Source organism: Aphelocoma coerulescens, chromosome 18, assembly GCF_041296385.1.
Source record: "Aphelocoma coerulescens isolate FSJ_1873_10779 chromosome 18, UR_Acoe_1.0, whole genome shotgun sequence".
Classification (NCBI taxonomy): Eukaryota; Metazoa; Chordata; class Aves; order Passeriformes; family Corvidae; genus Aphelocoma; species Aphelocoma coerulescens.
The window spans coordinates 8,168,619-8,185,851 of record NC_091031.1 but is presented as its reverse complement, the minus strand read 5'-3'; the positions used below and the strand labels follow the sequence as shown (position 1 = coordinate 8,185,851).

Genomic DNA, 17,233 nt, shown 5'->3' with positions numbered 1-17,233 from the left:
GTCACCATCCAGAGCTGCCTAAGGAGAAACGGCTGCACCCAGAAGCTCTGGTTCTGCTGGGCGTCTCAGCCCCTCGTGGTGGCTGTGCACCCTGTCCCCAGGTGTCCCTGGGGGTGTCCCTGTCCCCACGCCCTGGAGGCTCTCTCTGATGGGCTGTGGGTGGACAATGAGGCAGTTTTGTTCCTTGCCTGTCCCTCAGGCCGTACCACATTGCTGTGGGTTGCTTAGTGACCAGCTCCACCGGGTATTCTTCCTGCCTGAATAGAGCTTTTCTCTTCCCGAGAAGTTGGAAGAAGTTTCTCTTAGACCTTTCCCTTCCCCCTCCTCCTCTTTTGTTTCCCTATCCTTTGGGAAGCAGGAAGGGGCTGAGTCCCACTGAGCAAGGATTCCCCAGTGGGTGAGGAGGCTTTGGGGATGGGCTGACAGCCCCCAGCCCACGCTTTTCCCCAGTGCTGAGGCTTCCCAGAGTCAAGGGAAGGAAACTTCCCAGGAGGCTTTCCCCAGAGCCTGTTCCCACCAGGATTTTCGCTCAACACAGCTGACAAAGTTTGATGTTATCAGGGATAATCTTGGCTGGAGAAGGGCCTTTGCTGTGGTCTGGAGTTTCCCAGCAAGCTCAAAGCCACATCCTTTCTGATCCCAGGAAAGTGACTCTGATCTGATGGTCCCCCTCACCTCCTCACTTAGCTTCTGTCCCCCCTGCACCAAGGCATCCCGTCCCTCTGGGGGCTGGCGAGGTGTGGCACACACTGGGACACATCCCCTGGAGCACAAGTCCAGCTGTGCCTCACCAGAGCCACCTGATCTTGTGGCATCGGGTCTGGAGTGGCCACAGGAAGTTGAGCGGGGTTGGAGGTGGCATTTCCCGGCCAGCTTCCAGCCTGGCAAAAACTAATGGAATGAAGCCTGTGGAGAGCAGCTACAGCTGGAGCATGCTTGGCAAGAGCCAGGACTCAGGACTGGGCAAGCTCCCAGCAGGGTCAGTGTCCCAGGGTGAAAGCAGCGCTGCCAGGCTCTGCCGCAGTAGCCCCAGCCTGCTCAGTGCCGCTGGGCAGAGCCAGTGCCATGGTGCAGGGCCACCCCAAAATCCAGGTCTCTGTGGCTGGCACGACATCGAGATTGTCCCTGTGCCACCAGGTGGCAGCTCCTGTTCAGGGATCTGTCACTGTGCCGGGTCTGGCGCATCCTGATCTGCCAACGTGTCCCGGTGCTGGGCACAGCCCTGCAGGTGCCGGCAGTTTGTGGCCTGGGGGCTCCCTGGGGTGTGGAGGGACACATGGAACAGAGGTTTGGTACCTTGCAGTCACAAGGTGTGTGCAAAGGTGTGGCCTCTGCTCCTGCAGCATGGCACGGAGCTGAAGGCAGCACAAGCAGCGGGACTGATGGTGGGATCAGGTCTGACATCCTGAGGGATGCTCAGACACAGCAACTCCTCCTCCTGCACAGACACAATACCCAGTGCCAGCCAGGAGCTCTGGGGGCTGGAGGATTTCAACGAAGACGTTTGATTTGGGGGATAAATCCACCACTGTGCCTCAGCATGTCCAGAAGTTGCTGTTTTGTCAGCCCTGCTTTTTTCAAAAGCTCTTGGCAAGTACCATGAACTGTTGTTACAGCTGTGCCAGACATCTCCTGGAGTTCCCCAAGAGTTAACAGCCTTTAAATATTCCCCACCAGGTTGCAGAAACCAAAACCACTTGCCACCCAGAAGCTCTCATGGTGTCACCTTTCTGGCAGGGCTTCAAATTTTTTGCTTCATTTCCTCTTCTTCCCTCTTTCAGTGTGACTGCTCACCTGTACAGCAGAAGCAGAGACCACCCTGTCCTGCTGTGTGTTCACACAGCTCCTCGACTGGGGATGAAGCAGGAGGAAGCAGACATGGACCTGCTGGGGGACAGGGATGCATCTTGGGTACAAGTGAGTGGTGCAGAGCCCATCTCTTCCCTGCTCCTGGTCAGTCCAGCCCTGCTCTCTGGATCCTGTCTGGGTTTGGCCTTACCAGAAGGGACAAGGTGGGCTCTGCACCATGTCCTGGGGTTCAAGGTACTTTCTAGAGGTAGCAGCCAACCCCAAACCCAGCCAGGTGCTGGAGGGAGCCACTGTGTGTGCCACACACAGCTCCAAGGCAGCCTTGTGCCATGGTGGCACATCCATATTGTCACTCCTGTCTCTTTCCTTCCCAGGCAAGGAACTGAGGCACAGAGCAGCCAGAGCTGGATAACAGCACCCAGCTTCCCAGCATGGAGGTGTTCCCTCTGGATATGTTACTCTCGAGCTTCTGTGGCTGGCTGGATGCTGTGGGAGTGTGGCAGAGGTATGTGCCTGCTCCAGGTCAGCACAAAAAGCTCTGTGCTGGGGACTTAGCAGGTGCTGTTTATGTTCCTCAGCTGCTGAGAGGTTTGGAGCAGGGTGAGAGGTTCTCCGCTGTGTGGACCTTCTCCCTTTCGTGGGGATGTGGTAGCAGGTAAATCCAGTTGGACCAGAAAAACTATTGATAATAGGGGAGGGAGAACAAGATAAAGGAGCAGCCCATGGCTTTGTTGTGCAAAAAGCACCAGCTGAGCTGCCAGGAGCCCTCAGCTCCAGGGGCTGGAGCAGGGACCTGCAAGTAAACAGCTCCAGGGGGTGCAGCAGGGCTCCTCTTCGAGGCTGAGCAACAGGACCTTGGGTGCTGCAGGGCTTTCCCAGCTTGGCCTGGCCAGCCCTCGGGCTGGTAAATTCTGGGAAGACACTTTCTGAGTCCTGGGGACATCCCAAGACTCCCTCCATCCCCCCCACGGCAGCCATGCAGTGTCAGATAGGACCACACAGGTGGGTGGACAAGGGGCTGGGTCACCCACCCACCCTCAAACATGGTGTCCCATCCCCCCAGCTTTGAGGACAGAGCCTGGCCTGACCCCAGCAGACCTCTGGGACTGGGAGATAAGCCCACATCTGCTCTGCTTGGCCCAGAGCTGGCAAGAAGGAGGAAGGCAGCAGTTTGCATTGTCACCCTAATTTCTCAGAGGTGTTTCCTAGCTCTGCACCCCTTCAGGGCATAGCTCAGCACCTCCCAGGTTGCCTCATGCCAGTGGAGAGGGGATGGCCTTTGAACTGTGTGTTTGGCTTATCTGGACCCTGGTCAGCGGCCCATGGACCAAGGGCTCTGCCATGTGCAGGCACCTGTGATAAGAGCTGGGCTGGACCAGCAGGGCCACGGGGAGCAAGCCAACATGAGCCAGCCTAAGCCACGTCCTGCCACTGCCCCTGAGGTCCCGACCTGCCACCTCAGCCTATGGCTTCTCCCAACAACCTTCCTGCTTTGGGGAGGAGCAGGAGGGGACTACAGGGTGTGTTTCCCTCATGGGCCACATCCTGCCACACTGGCACAAAGATCACAGAGTCACAGAATCAATTTGGTTGAAAAAGGCTTGAGATCATGGATTCCAATCTTTGACTGAACACCCCCTTGTCAACTAGACCATGGCACTGAGTGCCACATCCAGTCTTTCCTTAAACACTTTCAGGGACAGTGACTCCACCACCTTCCTGGGCAGCCCATTCCAATGCCTGACAACCCCTTCTGTGAAGAAATTCCTCCTAATGTCCAACCTAAACCTCCCCTGGCACAGGACCATGTCCTCTCATCCTATCACTGGTTGCCAGGGAGAAGAGGCCAGCCCTCACCTGGCTACACCCTCCTGTCAGGGAGTTGTAGAGAGTGGTAATGCCTCCTCTTCTCCAGGCCTATTAACTCCAGCTCCCTCAGCCTCTCCTCATAGGATTTGTGTCCATACCCTTCACCACCTTCATTGCCCTTCTCTGAGCCATTTTGCTGCACCCCTGAGCCCCTTTTCCCACCTGCAGCACGGGGGTGTGGGCAGAAGGGCAGAGCACTGCCCTGAGCATCTCAGGTCCCGCAGCCAAGCGCAGCCACCACCTTGCTGTCACCCCCATCTCCAGGCATCCTCCGTGTGCTCACTTCTCCTGACTTAGGTTGTAGTAACACCCACAAATCCAAGCATGGAGTGTCAGGGAGCATCCTCAGCGGGCGCTTTGCCTGACCCCATTTCCCCGGGCAGGGAGCCTGGCGAGAGGAGCTGCGGCCGAGCTGCTCCTGCTGCCCTCCCCGCCCCACCGGGCAGGGGCCGTGCCTCGGCCTCCCGGGACATCTGCTGATGAATTTTTCATGCTGCCACGGCCGTGCCTCTGCAGGCAGCCATATGGCCCCGTGTTCTCCGGGGGTGACACAACCACCTGCTCTGGCAGCCAGGCTCTGCCTTTCGGGGACCTGCTCTATGAGCAGATTTTTGGCACTTTCTTAAATGTACCTCTGACCCATACTCAATGAATTTGGATATGTAAATCCTCCAGGAGGTTTTTGGAGATCTCATTCTCCCACCTGCACAGTTCATCATGGCAAAGACCATGAGATTTTCCTCCACCAACCTGTGGCTGGCAGCCAGCTGGTGCAAAATGTGTTTATTTTCCTCTCGTGCTCTCTAGCCATGGGGAGGGATTGGGTTCTGTTTCCAAGAAGCAATCACTGGAATAAAAAGCCCAGGCTAAAAATGATACTTGCTGGTTTCCATTGTAATTTCTTTTATGTTCTTTTCCTAATCTTTATTTGGCAACTACCATCCTAAAAGGTTTTTCACACTTATTTAACTTCTAAATTAAGCACCACTTAATTTTGGGGCATAGTCCAAAATGCATTGTAGCACAAAACAAGTGGAGCAGATGAAGAACTGTGCATCTCATTTTCACCCCGCTGAAAATAAAACCAACAGTAGAAAACCATATATCATGGAAACAGAGAGATGTGAAGAAACCAGCTCCTCCAGCCCTTGAAGCTGCCACTCCACCAGCATTTGCATGATTAGGCCATAAATGTTTCCAAATGGCAAATTCCTGACTTTCCCCAGTCACTTCCTCTGGACCATTGGTCATCCATCTGCAGCCAAGCCTTGCTATGTCCCTTGGGACTTACTTGAGCAGTTGGTAATAATTAGCTGTGGTTAACGAAGGGCCAGAGTCAAGAGCACGTGAGCCAGGGCACCGGATCGCAGGGAGCACATCCAGCGGGTCAGAGCCAACAAGGCAGACCCTGAGTCACACTGGGTCAGGACAGCTCCAGGCTGGGGGACCTCTGGGCAGGACCCCAGACTCTTAACCACGCTCTGCTGCCTCTGAGTCTTCCAGAAAATGCCTGTAGCCCTGAGGGCTGGGAGCAGCTTTTAGTGACAGAGGCAAAAAGCATCAAATCCCTGCATCGATGCACCCCCATTTCTCTGAGCTGCCTTTTGCTCTGGGGTATGTGTGACCCCCTCTTCCTGCTCATCCTTTCTCAGCTTTAGCTGCAGCTGGACATTAAGCTTCATTTTCTCCCTGTGTGCCCAAATGGTGATGATCTGTCCTGTCCTTCCAGCTTCTTGCCTGCTCTTTCCTTCCCTGAGACAGCCCATGCCCAGCTGACCTTCCTGCTACAGCTCCCAGGGAGGGTTCTCTGCAAGTTTTCTTTAAAATCAGCCTGGCCACTATCCCTTTGTGGTGTCCCAGGTCCAGTGCCCACTCTCCCAGTGGGACAAGGCCAGCGCTGACACCACTGCCAGCCTCAGGCACAGAGCTGCTCCTGTGTTCACACCCCAGCCTGGGCACATTGTGGATGCCAATTCGGTGCCATCCCCACACAGCCAAAATTCCCAGAGGACCAGGGCTGGCAATGGAGGGTCTGTAGTAGTGGAAGCAAGTGGAGATTGAAGCAAACTCCTGTTAAAATGTGTTTGGCTTTTATCTTCCTTTGAACCTGCCTGGGCAGGCTGGAAAGGAAGCGGGGAGTGGTTGGATCTGAGGGGATAAAGGAGTGTTGGAGAAAACGCAGCCACAGTGAGTGCACCGGCCTGAGGAGGCTCAGTGGGACTTAGGAACAGGGACGGAGGTTTGGCCTCAGGTTTTGGGGCTGAATAATGAATGAAGGAGGGTATTTGTGGAGGGGCTGGAGGTGGGTGACAGCCTGGAACAACACGAGTGCTCAGGGAGCCACGGACACAGGGTTTGGATGGAGCAGGGCTCACCACCGTGCTGCTCCCCGAGTCTGGTCACTTCCTAAAAGTCCAACCCCCCCAAAATCCCTACAGTTCAACTGAAAAGGCTTGTTTGCTTGCCGAGTCCCTTCCCCCGCTGCAACAAACATTTTGGTATGCATATCCTTTAGTTCACAGGCTGGTTCTTTCGGAGTTGAACCAAAATAACACCAAGATATTCTTTCAAAAAGGAAACTGGAGCACATCCTCTCTGAAAATACCAAAATAATTCCTACAAATTTACCCCCAAACACGTTTCCCCTTTCCTCCAACCCAAACTCTTTGTCGAGCTTGCCACAAAGCCCCGAAAGGTTTTGTTAGCCGCAAATGCACGCGACCCCTTCAGCCAGAACGTGGCCGGGGACCCGGGGGCAGCACCCCAACCACGTCCCCCCTCCTCCTCAGTGGCAGCACCCCACCGGTGTCCCCCCTTGTCCCCTTCTCCCCCACATTTGCGCCCTCCTGGCGGCTTCAGCGGGTGGCTGCGGGTACGTGACACGGTGCTGCTTATCGGGCACCCCAAGGTCCGTCTCGACTTCAGAGCCTGCAGTTTCTCATACGCATGAAATAACCGCAGGTGCCCGCGGACACGCTCGGAGGTGATATCGCGGGGCCGCCGGGTGTCCGTGTGGGTGCAGCCGGCGGTGATCGCACGTGTTTGAGTCGGACAAGAAAGTTACAGAAAGGGGAGCCCTGTTTGTGAGCTGTGGGTGGGTGGAGGAGGCAAAAAAAAAGAAAAAAAAAAAAAGAAAAAAAGAAAATCTCAATTCTCTTCTGGTCTGGGTAAATGTTTAATCCCCAGCTCGGAGAAAAAGCAGCTCAAAAGTGCTTTTTTTCTCAGCAAGTCTGAACCAGTCAGCCTGGTGCCTCCTCCCTCCGGCTCACACCCTCCCTCCCACCGCTCCGGAGGAATATCCCAGCCTGCTCCGAAGTGCAGCTGGGCACCCGGGGCGGGACGGAGCCAGTCCACAGCGGTGTCCGCGCCTACCGGGCTGGGAAAGGAGAGGGGCCGGGAAGTTTGTGTGCCCGGGGCCGGCTGCCACGCTCCCGCTCGCCTGCGCTGCTCCAGTGGTTGAATTACCCGGGATGGGGTCCCCGCACTGGAAAAGGCTCTGCCTTTTGCTCCTGGCAGGTTTAACATCCTCCCTGCTCCTCTACACTCACTACTACGCTACGGTGGAGGCGCCCACCAGCCAGAGGATCATAGCCAGGTAAGGGGGGACGGGGATGGGAGAGGGGTGGGAGGCAGGGATCTGTAAATCCAGCATGAGGTACCGTGCGCTGGGATGGAGACGGGGAATCGGGGTGCCGGTGTGGGCCCCTTAGCGCAGGTGATCCCAGCTCTGCCCCCGGCCGTGGGCTGGTTTGGAAAATGTGCTGGAAGCAGGCTCTGCCCCCGCTCTGAGTCCTGGGTACCGGCTCCTGCCCACGGCCACCAGCCGAGCCCGGGGCTGCCCAGAGCGGGACTCCGAGGCCATGGGGGGGTCTCCAGGGGTCCCCGCGTGGGTTCAGCCCATCACAATGCGAAGAAACCATTGCTGAGTCAAGGGACGGCTGAGGGTGAGGATCAAACCCGCTTCAGCTGCCGGCCAGAGCCGCCGCGGGTTCCGCCGGGCTGGTGCAGGATCGGAGCCGGCTGATTGTCCTGGGGGAGGTTTGGCCCCCATGGAGCTGCACCGACCCCCCCCTTGCAGGGGCAGGGCACGGCTGCCCCAGTCCCGGATCCCCCGGGCTGCCCCAGTCCCGGATCCCCCGGGCTGCCCCCACCGCTCGCGAACTCAGGGCTGCAGCGTTTTCCAAACTCCAGCAATTTGCAACTCCCCCTTCGTCTGCCTTCCCTGCATCCTCCGAACCTCCCGAGGCACCTTCCTGAGCCTCCCCCGTGCCAAGCGGGAGGGGGTGCTGGGGTGCCCCGGTGATCCCCGCGGAGTGCGGATGAGCGGGCGGGGGAAGGAGCCCGCACAGCGCTTGGGCTGCGGGACCAGCTGCCCTGTCCCCTGCGAGCATCAGGTGATGGGCCAGGAGAGCGCTGTGTGTGTCCCTCACCTCCTCCCGGGTGCCTTTGGGTGCCATCGGTGTGACAGAGCCCAGCTGCCCGGCGCTGCCCGGGAGTGGGGGATGCTGTGGGGACCGGAGCCGGTCCTGGGCAGGGTGAGATTTGCAGCGGGATTTGCTGGGGATGCAGCCGGCTAGGCTGCCCTGGGGTTCAGACCTTCTCCCTTCCCTAGCTGGGAGCTCTCCTTGGCCGATCCCAAGGCAGAGGTCCCCTCTGCTGCCGGGCTGGTGGATCACGAGTGTCTGCAGCAGCCCGGGCTGGCTGTCGGCTCTTTCCACTCTCGCCGTGCCCGGTGCGCAGCGGTGCCAGAGGCAGCGTTACCGGGAGCTGCCCGGGGCAGTCACGGCTGCGGTGTAGAGCAGCTCGATGTCCACGAGACGGGAAACTGGGGCCCATGAGGGCAGCAGAACGTGCCCGAGGACCACGCTGCAGCTGGGAATGGAAACCAGTCGCGGCTGGTTTTCATTCCTGTCCAGGCACAGGGTCTGTGACCCAGCCGAGAGCAGGGTGTGGAGGAAACCCATGGGATGGAAGCAGGGAGCAGGTTCCCCCCACCACATGTCAGGCTAACTCTGCCCAGACCTGCCGCAGCCCCAGGTCACCTTCCATGAACGTCAACCCAGGCTACAGCCCCTTGATGGGACCAAGGGTCAGCTTGTCCAGCTCCAGAGAGAGGCCCAGAGTGAGGTAACACAGAGCTGACCTGGACCCTCCTCTTGGTTTTAATTCAACCCCTAAAGCTAAGCCCAAGCCAGAGTGTGGCCTGTTGGCTTCGATTCCCTGTGTTTACAAACGTGGCACCCCGTGAGTGCTGCTCGTCCAGACAGAGCTGTGTCCCTGGAGGAATTGGTGCTGCCCTGCCTGGGTGTGGGGCTGAGTCCGGAGCTGGAACTGGGCTGGCCGGCATTTCACACAGCTGAGGTGCCATCACAGAGCACTCCCTTCCCACTCTCCAGAGGGGACAGGAGGGTCAGGGTCCTCACCTGTGGGTGCAGGTGACTCAGTTTCAGCAGAAGGTTTGTGTGAGCAGTGTCTCCATGCAGAGGTACAGGGGGACAAAGGGGATCAGGAGGAAGCCGATCCCCTGATGGATGCCTGCGACCCTAACCCAGGACCAGCTCCCCACAGCAAGGCCGAGTCCCCCTCCAGCTCTGCACAAAGCTGGTGGCCCTATGGAAATGGGCAAAATGCCCTGGTCCCTGCAGAGCTGGGATGGAGGGAGCCAAATCCCTGGAGCCCCTGGGGTTCAGCTGAGCACAGCCCTCTCCCACTCCCTTCCCATCCATCTCTCCCAAACCCCACTGGTGAGCTGCTGGCTCTGCTTGTGGCTTTATTGTTAGGGCAGATGGGATGAGCAAGGAGCTCTGCCCAGCCTCGCTCTGCCACTCTGGCTTTGCACCAGGGAAAGATGCTTCCGGAGCTCAGCCCTTCATGGTGAGGCGGAGCAAGAGAGGGTTCTTGTTGCTGTTTGAGTTCCCTCAAACATCTCTGTGCAGCCCTGGGAGTATTTGCTGAAGATAAGGCCAGAGTGTGTGCTCACAACACTCACACACAGAGTTATCTTCCGGAAATGAGGGATGGCCATGGACCAGAAACGTCATATTTGTGAATGTCACGGTGGTGAGGGAGTGCACCCAGGCTTGGCTGGCTCTGCTGCCACCGCCAGTGCCCGGGCAGCCACAGCCACTCCTTCCAGCAGCCCCATTGTGCATCGGTTGGTCCTGGGCAGGGTCGTCATCTTCTGAGTCAACCAAGCAGCACGAGGCGCTTCACCACATCCTGGCGGGTGACGTCAAAGCGCTTGGCTCCCCATCATGCCGCCGAGCCGCTGTCTGGTGGGGGACCAGCTGCCCCACGCCCTTCCCAGCAGGGTTTGGGCAGCAGCGGTGCTGAGGAGCTGGCTCCAGCACCCACAGCTGGCAAGCAAGTGCAGGGAGGTGCTGGCACTGATTTATCAGTTCTGCACAAGTCCTGGAAGAAATGATGAGCAGGTGCCACCCACTGTGTCCGGCCATGCGTGGAGGTGGGGCCCAGCACCCATGGAAGGTCCGCAGGAGCCAACCTACCAGGCTGCCTGTGCCCACCTCCTTCCATCCTGGGCACAGCCAGGCTGAATCCCCTGGGGCTCCCACAGCATCCCTGGCAGCCCAGAAAGTAGCACAGCACCCTCCCACTGCCAGTGCCCAGAGCTTTGCCTTGTGCTGCGGGCACTGGAATGAGGCAGGGAAGGGGAAGGGAAGAAACAGGAGCAGGAGAGCTTGGAGAGCTGGGGAGGGGCTGGGTGGGCAGAGATGTGCAGCTGGGGCTTGTGAACCTGATGGAAAGGGCTGGGGAGGTGGTGGGGCTGGGAGAGGCTGCTTGGATGCAGCTTAAGCTTGGCCATGGTGGGTGAGGGTTTGGTGGAGGGCTGCACCTCTGTGGCCAGAAAAGGGGTGGATGGCCACCCCAGGGGCTTTGCACGTAGGGACTTCAGTGCTTTGCAGGAGCCAGCTCTGGGCTTGGAGCAGGGAGGTTTCCCCAGCCGCTGGTCTGTCGGTGGGTTGGGTGCTGGAGGTGTTGATAAGCTCTTCTGTTGAGGCACATGGGCTGGGGATCAGCTGCACTGTGAGATGGAGGCAGCACGTGGGGCTGGGCAGCTCCCTGGGGTGAGCTCCCTGCACCCCAGGGCAGCTCCCCAGGGCTGAGCCCACTCAGTGTCCAGAGCTGTGGGACACTTGTGTGGGAGAGCTTTGCTCTGGAGGGTGTGCTGTCAGTGCCTGGGCTGAAAGAGCAGCTTCCAGTGTAACCACCAGGTCTGGTACAGCCTTGGATGGCCTTGCCCTTGCTGTGTGCAGACCCTGTGCTGCTCCCTGCAAGCCAAGGGAATAGGCAGGTTTGTTCTGGCTGGGATTAGTTGGATGCTCTCAGGGATAACAGAAAGGCCCTGCAGAAAGATGCAGCTCTGCATCTCTCTGGGATGGCTCAGTCCCATCTTGATGGACCCTCCTGGGGATTTTCCCTCCCTCCTCTCTCTGCCTGCTCAGATGATCCCAGGATAAGCCTCAGGGATGAGCTGGTGGGGGCCACGCTGTGCTGACCCCTGGGCCGTAGCCTTGTGTTTGGAGTGGTGGGGGCTTTCCAGGGCTCTGCTCCTGCTGGGAACCTGACTTCCCATGGGACACCAAGGCAAGACACACAGGCTTGATTTATGAGCTGCCCTGCTCTGCTGCTGGGGCTCAGCCTCCTGCACCCTCAGCATCCCCTGCCCAAAGCTGGCAGCACTGGGATGGTGCAAGGAAGGTGCTGGGACTAAAACCTGCTTGGTACTGCCTTTCCATTCACGCCTGGGGTGATGCTCCAGCTCCCAGTGCCAGACCCCAGGCAGGATGCTGGGCTGTCCCCCCATGCCATGCCATGCCCCTAGAATGGCACAGAGCGGGATTTGGGTGGCAAACAGGTTTGGATCCATTCCTTGGCAGGGCTGTGGGCGCTGCTGGTGTTGACAGGGGCTGTGGCAGGGACAGAAACCCAATGCCTGCTGTGCCCCTGTGCCAGGCAGTGTTGTGCCGGGGGGAGGAGGGGGTGAAGCTCCGCTCCCCACCTGCCTCTACCTGTCCCCAGGCTCCCAGGCAGAGATCCCGTAACAAGGAGCCCTTGTTCCTCCACAATACCCCCCTTCTGGCTGCAGCACCTGCCTCCTGGGCTGGCTGGGGGGCTCTGAAGGGCCTTTCTGTGTGGGGATGAATGGGAGCCTGTTCCCCTCCTGTGGGCTCCCACTCCTGCTTGCCAGGCTGCGACCCTGCCCACCCCCCGCCCCAGTGCTCACCCAGGGGCTGGGTCAGCTCAGCCTGGCCCCGTGGGGCTCAGGGCACCCCAAATTGCTCAGGGTGGGCAGCCCCTGCTACTAATAAAGGATCAGGGCATGCCCCAGCCACTCCCATGGCAGAGGGGGTCCCATGCACCCCGAGAGCCTCCAGACCCCGGTTGCTGATTGCTTCTCCAATATAACAATTAAATGTGTCCTGCTGGCCTGTCCAGTTTATACCAGTCTGGTCCTCTTGGGACTCAGGGATGGTGGGAAGAGCCAGGGGCGTCTCAGCAGGATTCCCCCAAGGCTGCAGACTGGACTGGCTGTGGTTTTTGGTTTGTGGGAGTGCTGGCCATGGGACCTACCAGGAGATGGTGGCTGCACAAACCCTGCATTTTGCAAATCCTCATCTCTCCACTTGCAGATGGGGGTGGGTGGGCACAGGCAGCAGTGGAGGGGAGACAAATGGAGGGGTCATGTGGCTCTCACAGGTGGGGGGGATATCGGGGTGCTCAGTGTCACCTCCTCAGCTGAGCCCTCACTTGTCTTCTCCCAGCTTGCTGCAGCCAGAGCCGCTGGTCCTGGCTCCCTCAGGGACACCACACGGAGCCGGCAGCCTCAGGTGGGCTCCTGGAGGCAGCTTGGACAGGTAAGGAGGGAAGATGCTCAGCCATCCTGGCAGGAACTGGGAGCCCCCTGCCCACTGTGCAGCTCCCCAGTGCCCAAGCAATGGATTTTTAACTCTGCCACATGTTTCCCCCATCCCAGTGGGAATTCCTTCAAGCCCTCTGCCGAGCTGGAGGAGCCGGAGCCCAGCAGAAAGCAGGTAATCATTAGCACAGCACAGTAACGTCCATGGTGCCTCTCTGTGCTGGGTTTTGTTGCTTGAAGAGCTGTGTGGGGAGGCTGAGGAGGAGCAGCTTCCTCTGGAAGGGGTTTACAGAGGAGCAACCTTGTCCCATCCACACGTGATCCTCCCCAGGCCTCCCTGCTGCCATTGCCCAGTGTGGAGGCTGGAGCCAGCATCACCCACTCCCTCCAAACCCTGGGACTCCTGGGCCAGCAGTCCAGGCTGGAGACTCGTGGGGATGGACCCAGGCCCTGGTGGGGGGACTGTCACTGCTCTGTTCTCATAGAGCAGAGCCCTTTAACGGGGTGCCCTCACCTGAAGGTGCTGAACCTTTCACACTCTCAGGTGACTCTGTAAGCCCGGGTTCTCCCAGCCCCGCTGAGCTGGGTGCCAAAGGCTGTTTTGCCACACGAAACCGAGGCGTGAGGCAGTGCCCCGCTTGGGTGACCCAGCAGAACATGTGATGGACAGGGAGCATTTCTGTCCCTGGGTTTGTTCTCGCCTTGGTGCGTACTGAGGGGTGCAGGTGTCACAGGGAAGGCAGACCCAGGCTGGAGATTGAATGGGGATTCCTTCCTCCCTCCCAGCCCAGCCCCTGCCTCCACTCAGTGATGGCCAGAGCAAAGGCAGACCCCAAGTTTCGGGAGATCTTCCACTTCGACACCCCCGTGCTGATGTGGGACCAGCACTTCACCCTGGAGAGCTGGAAAAGGCTGAAGACACGACACGTCCCCTATGGCTGGCAAGGCTTGTCCCTCGCAGGTACAGACCCAGCTGGGATGTGGGGCAGCTTGAGGGGACGGGGGAGCCCAGCGGAAGGGAACGGAGATGTGGGACAGGCAGAGGAGCCCTGCAGAGGAGCCAGGGATGTTGGTCTCTCCCCAGCCCACCTCCCAGGGCAAAGGGCAGAGGGTGTGGCTTTGCAAACACCGCTTGCTGCATCTTGTGACATTTTCCCTGAATAAAGGCTCCAGTGTGTCCATGATTATTAACTGGGGCCGGAGGAGCTCGGATAACTCGCTCCATTGTTGTGCACGGAGATTGTTTCCCTTCCCACCCCAAACCCACTCTCTGTTCTCCTCGGCAGCCGCTGGCTTCAATCCCTGGGCTGGGATGTGCTGGGAACGGTGAGCAGGAGAGAACCAGTGGCTGTTGCAAAGAGATGTTGTCAGGAGGGGACGTGGCCACCACAGGCAGCAGCATCTGCAGGGCTGGGGCTGGAGATGTCCGGATACATCCCTGTGCCTTGGGTGGCCGCTGTTTGGAGCGGAGTTAGGAACAGGGGGAGATACGAGGAGGTGGCACCAAGCTGGAAGAGGAGGGACTGTCTGGTGTCCCCATACCCCAGCTGCAGACCTCTCTTCCTGCACGGGGGTGGTGTGAGTTTCCTCGTGTGCTGCTCCTGGCTGTGCTGTGCCAGCTCTGTGTGTGCTGTAGCCCGTGCTCACGGGGGTTGACACACACCTTTTCCCTGCTGACTGGTCACATCCTACTCCATTCCAGTGGTGGGCAGCACCCTCCAGCTCCTCAACACCTCGGCCAACCGGCACCTCTTCGACAGGGCCGCCTTCCCCGGGGGCTGTGTCCGCTGTGCCGTGGTGGGCAACGGTGGCATCCTCAATGGCTCGCAGCAGGGCAAGGCCATCGACAGCCACGACCTGGTCTTCAGGTGAGGATGAATCCCAGGCAGGATGGGGCCATGGATGCTGGGAGATGCCAGCCCTGGACACATGTTCTCCGCTTTTCCTGCAGGCTCAATGGTGCCGTGATCAAAGGCTTCGAGGAGGATGTCGGCACCAAGGTCTCCTTCTACGGCTTCACGGTGAACACCATGAAGAACTCCCTCATTGCCTACGAGGAGTACGGCTTCACTCAGATCCCCCAGGGCAAGGTGAGACCCTGAGGGCTTCTTGGGGAGTTGATCCAAATTGTCCCTTCAGGCTGGGCTTGCTTCTGAGACCTTCTCCCCCTCTCGGGAGCCCTCAGTCCTCAGCTGCAAGCGTGGGCAGTGTCCTTAAACCCCCCTGCAAGTGCCACGTCTGTGTCCCTGCTGCAGGACCTGAAGTACATCTTCATCCCCTCGGACATCCGTGACTACATCATGCTGAGATCAGCCATCCAGGGCAGCCCAGTGCCCGAGGGCTCGGACAAGGGGGACAAGTGAGTAGCTCCCCAAGATCCCCCAGCACCATCCCTGGTGGTGCAGGCATCACTCACCCATCCTCACCCCACATCTGTCCCTACTGGGATAAACCCCAAGGAGCTCCAGGACTCCCATGACAAAGTTCTGCCCTTCTCCTTGCCCTGCTGCAGGCCACAGAAGTATTTTGGACCGGAGGCATCTGCAGAGAAGTTCAAGCTGCTGCATCCTGATTTCTTGCAGTACCTGACAGCAAGGTGAGGGTGATGAGCACTGTGGCTGCTGTCTGGCTCTGCTCTGGGCTGGGCTCAGACCGCCTGTCTCCCTCCTCTGCTCGTTCCAGTACAGACCAGTAGCTGCCCAGCATCAAAGTGCAGTCCCAGACTCCCCCAGACACTGGAACCACCCCTGCCCTGCTGTCTGCACACAAGGCAGAGGCATCTCCCCCCTGCCATTCCTTCCCACTGCAGCACAGCTCACATCCCCTCCTACACCTCCCTGTGCTCACCTTGCTCCCATTCCCCAAAACAAATTACATTTTGTCCCAGTCTAACAGGAGCAAAGGTAGGCCCCAACAGGATGGTCTTCTCCTGCCTTTTATGAAAGCAGGTGCCTGGCTTGGGGTGGTTCCAAACAGCAGAGAAGTGCCTTTTACTAATCCCTGTGCAAATGAGCTCAACCTTAGAGCAGCTGTCAGAGAACCTGCCCGAGCCCTGTGCTTCACGCAGTGCTCCTGCCTTACTGGGCACTGGCATCACTGGAGAGGGCGGGGTGGGTGTGGGTCTGGGGGCTGCAGGGCTGTGCCAGCCCTGAGCCCCCACAGCTGCCGTGTTGCTGCCAGGTTCCTGTGGTCAGAGCTCCTGAACACCCAGTACGGCTCCCTCTACATGCCCAGCACCGGCGCCCTCATGCTCCTCACCGCGCTCCACACCTGCGACCAGGTAAGGGGCCACAGGGCCACTGTCCTCCTGGGGAGAAGGAAATCCCCCCTTTGGCTGCTGTGCAGCTCCAATGTGTCCTGGTGGCTGTCCTACGTGTCCCCTGTCCCTGAAGGGAGCGGTGGTGGTGGTAATGGACCACTCGAGGTGAAGCCTTGACCCTCCTCTGTCTGCCCCACTTCCCTCCCCACAGGTCAGTGCCTATGGGTTCATCACAGCCAACTATGAGCAGTTCTCAGACCACTACTACGAGGTGGAGAAGAAACCTCTGGTGTTTTATGCCAACCACGACATGATGCTGGAGGCAGCGCTGTGGAGGAGCCTGCACCGTGCAGGGATCATCACCCTCTACCAGCGCTGAGGCTGCGAGGTCGCCCACGGGGGCAAGTCCAAGGACTCTTGTGGCTGTTCTCCTTTTTCCTGAGGGTCACCTTCTCCCTCCCAAGGGCTCTTCCCAGCTGGCCAGCTAGCCCACGGAGCAGACCTGCTGCACCATAGCCAGCAGTGGTGTGAGGATAACGGGGAAGCTGAAGCTGGTGAAGGAATGTTGCATTTCCTTAGGGATCAGTGTGATTGAACGTGGCCTTTGGGGCACCCAGAAGCACCACAGCACATGGCTGTGCCCTGCCAGCCCCATGAACGTGGTTTTGGGGCAGTAGTGGCCCCTGTGGAGCACAGGAGGGGCAGGATGATGCTGGAAGAGGATGCTGGAAAATGCCCTTCACCTTAAATGCTCATGGTGGGACCACAGCAGGCAGGATAAATCCTTGCACTGGAGGCCAAGTGGCAGGAGGTGGCACATTTGGAGGACAACTCCCTCCCAGACTGTCAAAAGTCCCAACTCCAGCCAGCTGTGTGGATGTGTGCCACCTTCCAGGAGGATCTGTTTGCCTCCCTGGTCAGTGGCACAGACAGCAGGACAGACACACAGTGGGCCCTGTCACTGTCCCCTTCTTGAAGTCTGGTGTTTTCTGACAAGGAAGGGGCTCAAAAGCCATCAGCCACAAGGAGGGTCACAGCAGCTCAGCCAGGACACCAGGAACACGTCCAGGCTCTGAGCAGCCCGGAGGTGATGCTGGCCTCAGCCATGTGTGTGTGGCACTGGGTTTGTCAGGCTTTTCTTGCACAGGGACTCCGTGGTGCCCTCTGAGAGGCAGCCCCACACCAGGTGGGTCAAAGTGATGGTCACTCTTTTACTTTCCTTCCCAAAACCCCAAGGGAGAGGAGGGTCCTGAACCTTTCAGCTGTCCCTCATACAGCAGCACTGCTCAGGGAGACCCACCTGGGGAGGCTTCTCCAGCTGGTGGGGCTGGAGGGTGGAGATGGAGCAGTGTAATCCAAGACAATTTCCCACTTTCTGTAATTACATAAATGTTGAATGATTGTTTTCCTTAACTCCT

The 17,233-nt window shown here is 58.8% G+C and overlaps 1 protein-coding gene across 1 annotated transcript; it reads left to right on the top strand.

Annotated features, from left to right (window-relative positions):
- The first annotated feature begins 6,904 nt into the window (after window positions 1-6,904).
- On the top strand, window positions 6,905-17,228 carry ST6GALNAC2 (ST6 N-acetylgalactosaminide alpha-2,6-sialyltransferase 2). Its single transcript, XM_069032331.1, has 10 exons — window positions 6,905-7,273; window positions 12,462-12,554; window positions 12,674-12,731; window positions 13,343-13,517; window positions 14,259-14,424; window positions 14,508-14,646; window positions 14,812-14,915; window positions 15,069-15,152; window positions 15,737-15,836; window positions 16,027-17,228. The coding sequence occupies exons 1-10, from the start codon at window positions 7,149-7,151 to the stop codon at window positions 16,192-16,194; spliced, it is 1,212 nt and encodes a 403-aa protein (XP_068888432.1). The 5' UTR covers window positions 6,905-7,148; the 3' UTR covers window positions 16,195-17,228.
- Window positions 17,229-17,233: the final 5 nt, after the last annotated feature.

Excerpts from the sequence above, each read along its gene's own strand:
- ST6GALNAC2 (XM_069032331.1), top strand. The coding sequence starts at position 7,149 with ATGGGGTCCCCGCACTGGAAAAGGCTCTGCCTTTTGCTCCTGGCAGGT. Across the intron at positions 12,555-12,673 it reads CCTGGAGGCAGCTTGGACAG|TGGGAATTCCTTCAAGCCCT; the intron begins GTAAGGAGGGAA and ends CCCCCATCCCAG. Across the intron at positions 14,916-15,068 it reads GGCTCGGACAAGGGGGACAA|GCCACAGAAGTATTTTGGAC; the intron begins GTGAGTAGCTCC and ends GCCCTGCTGCAG.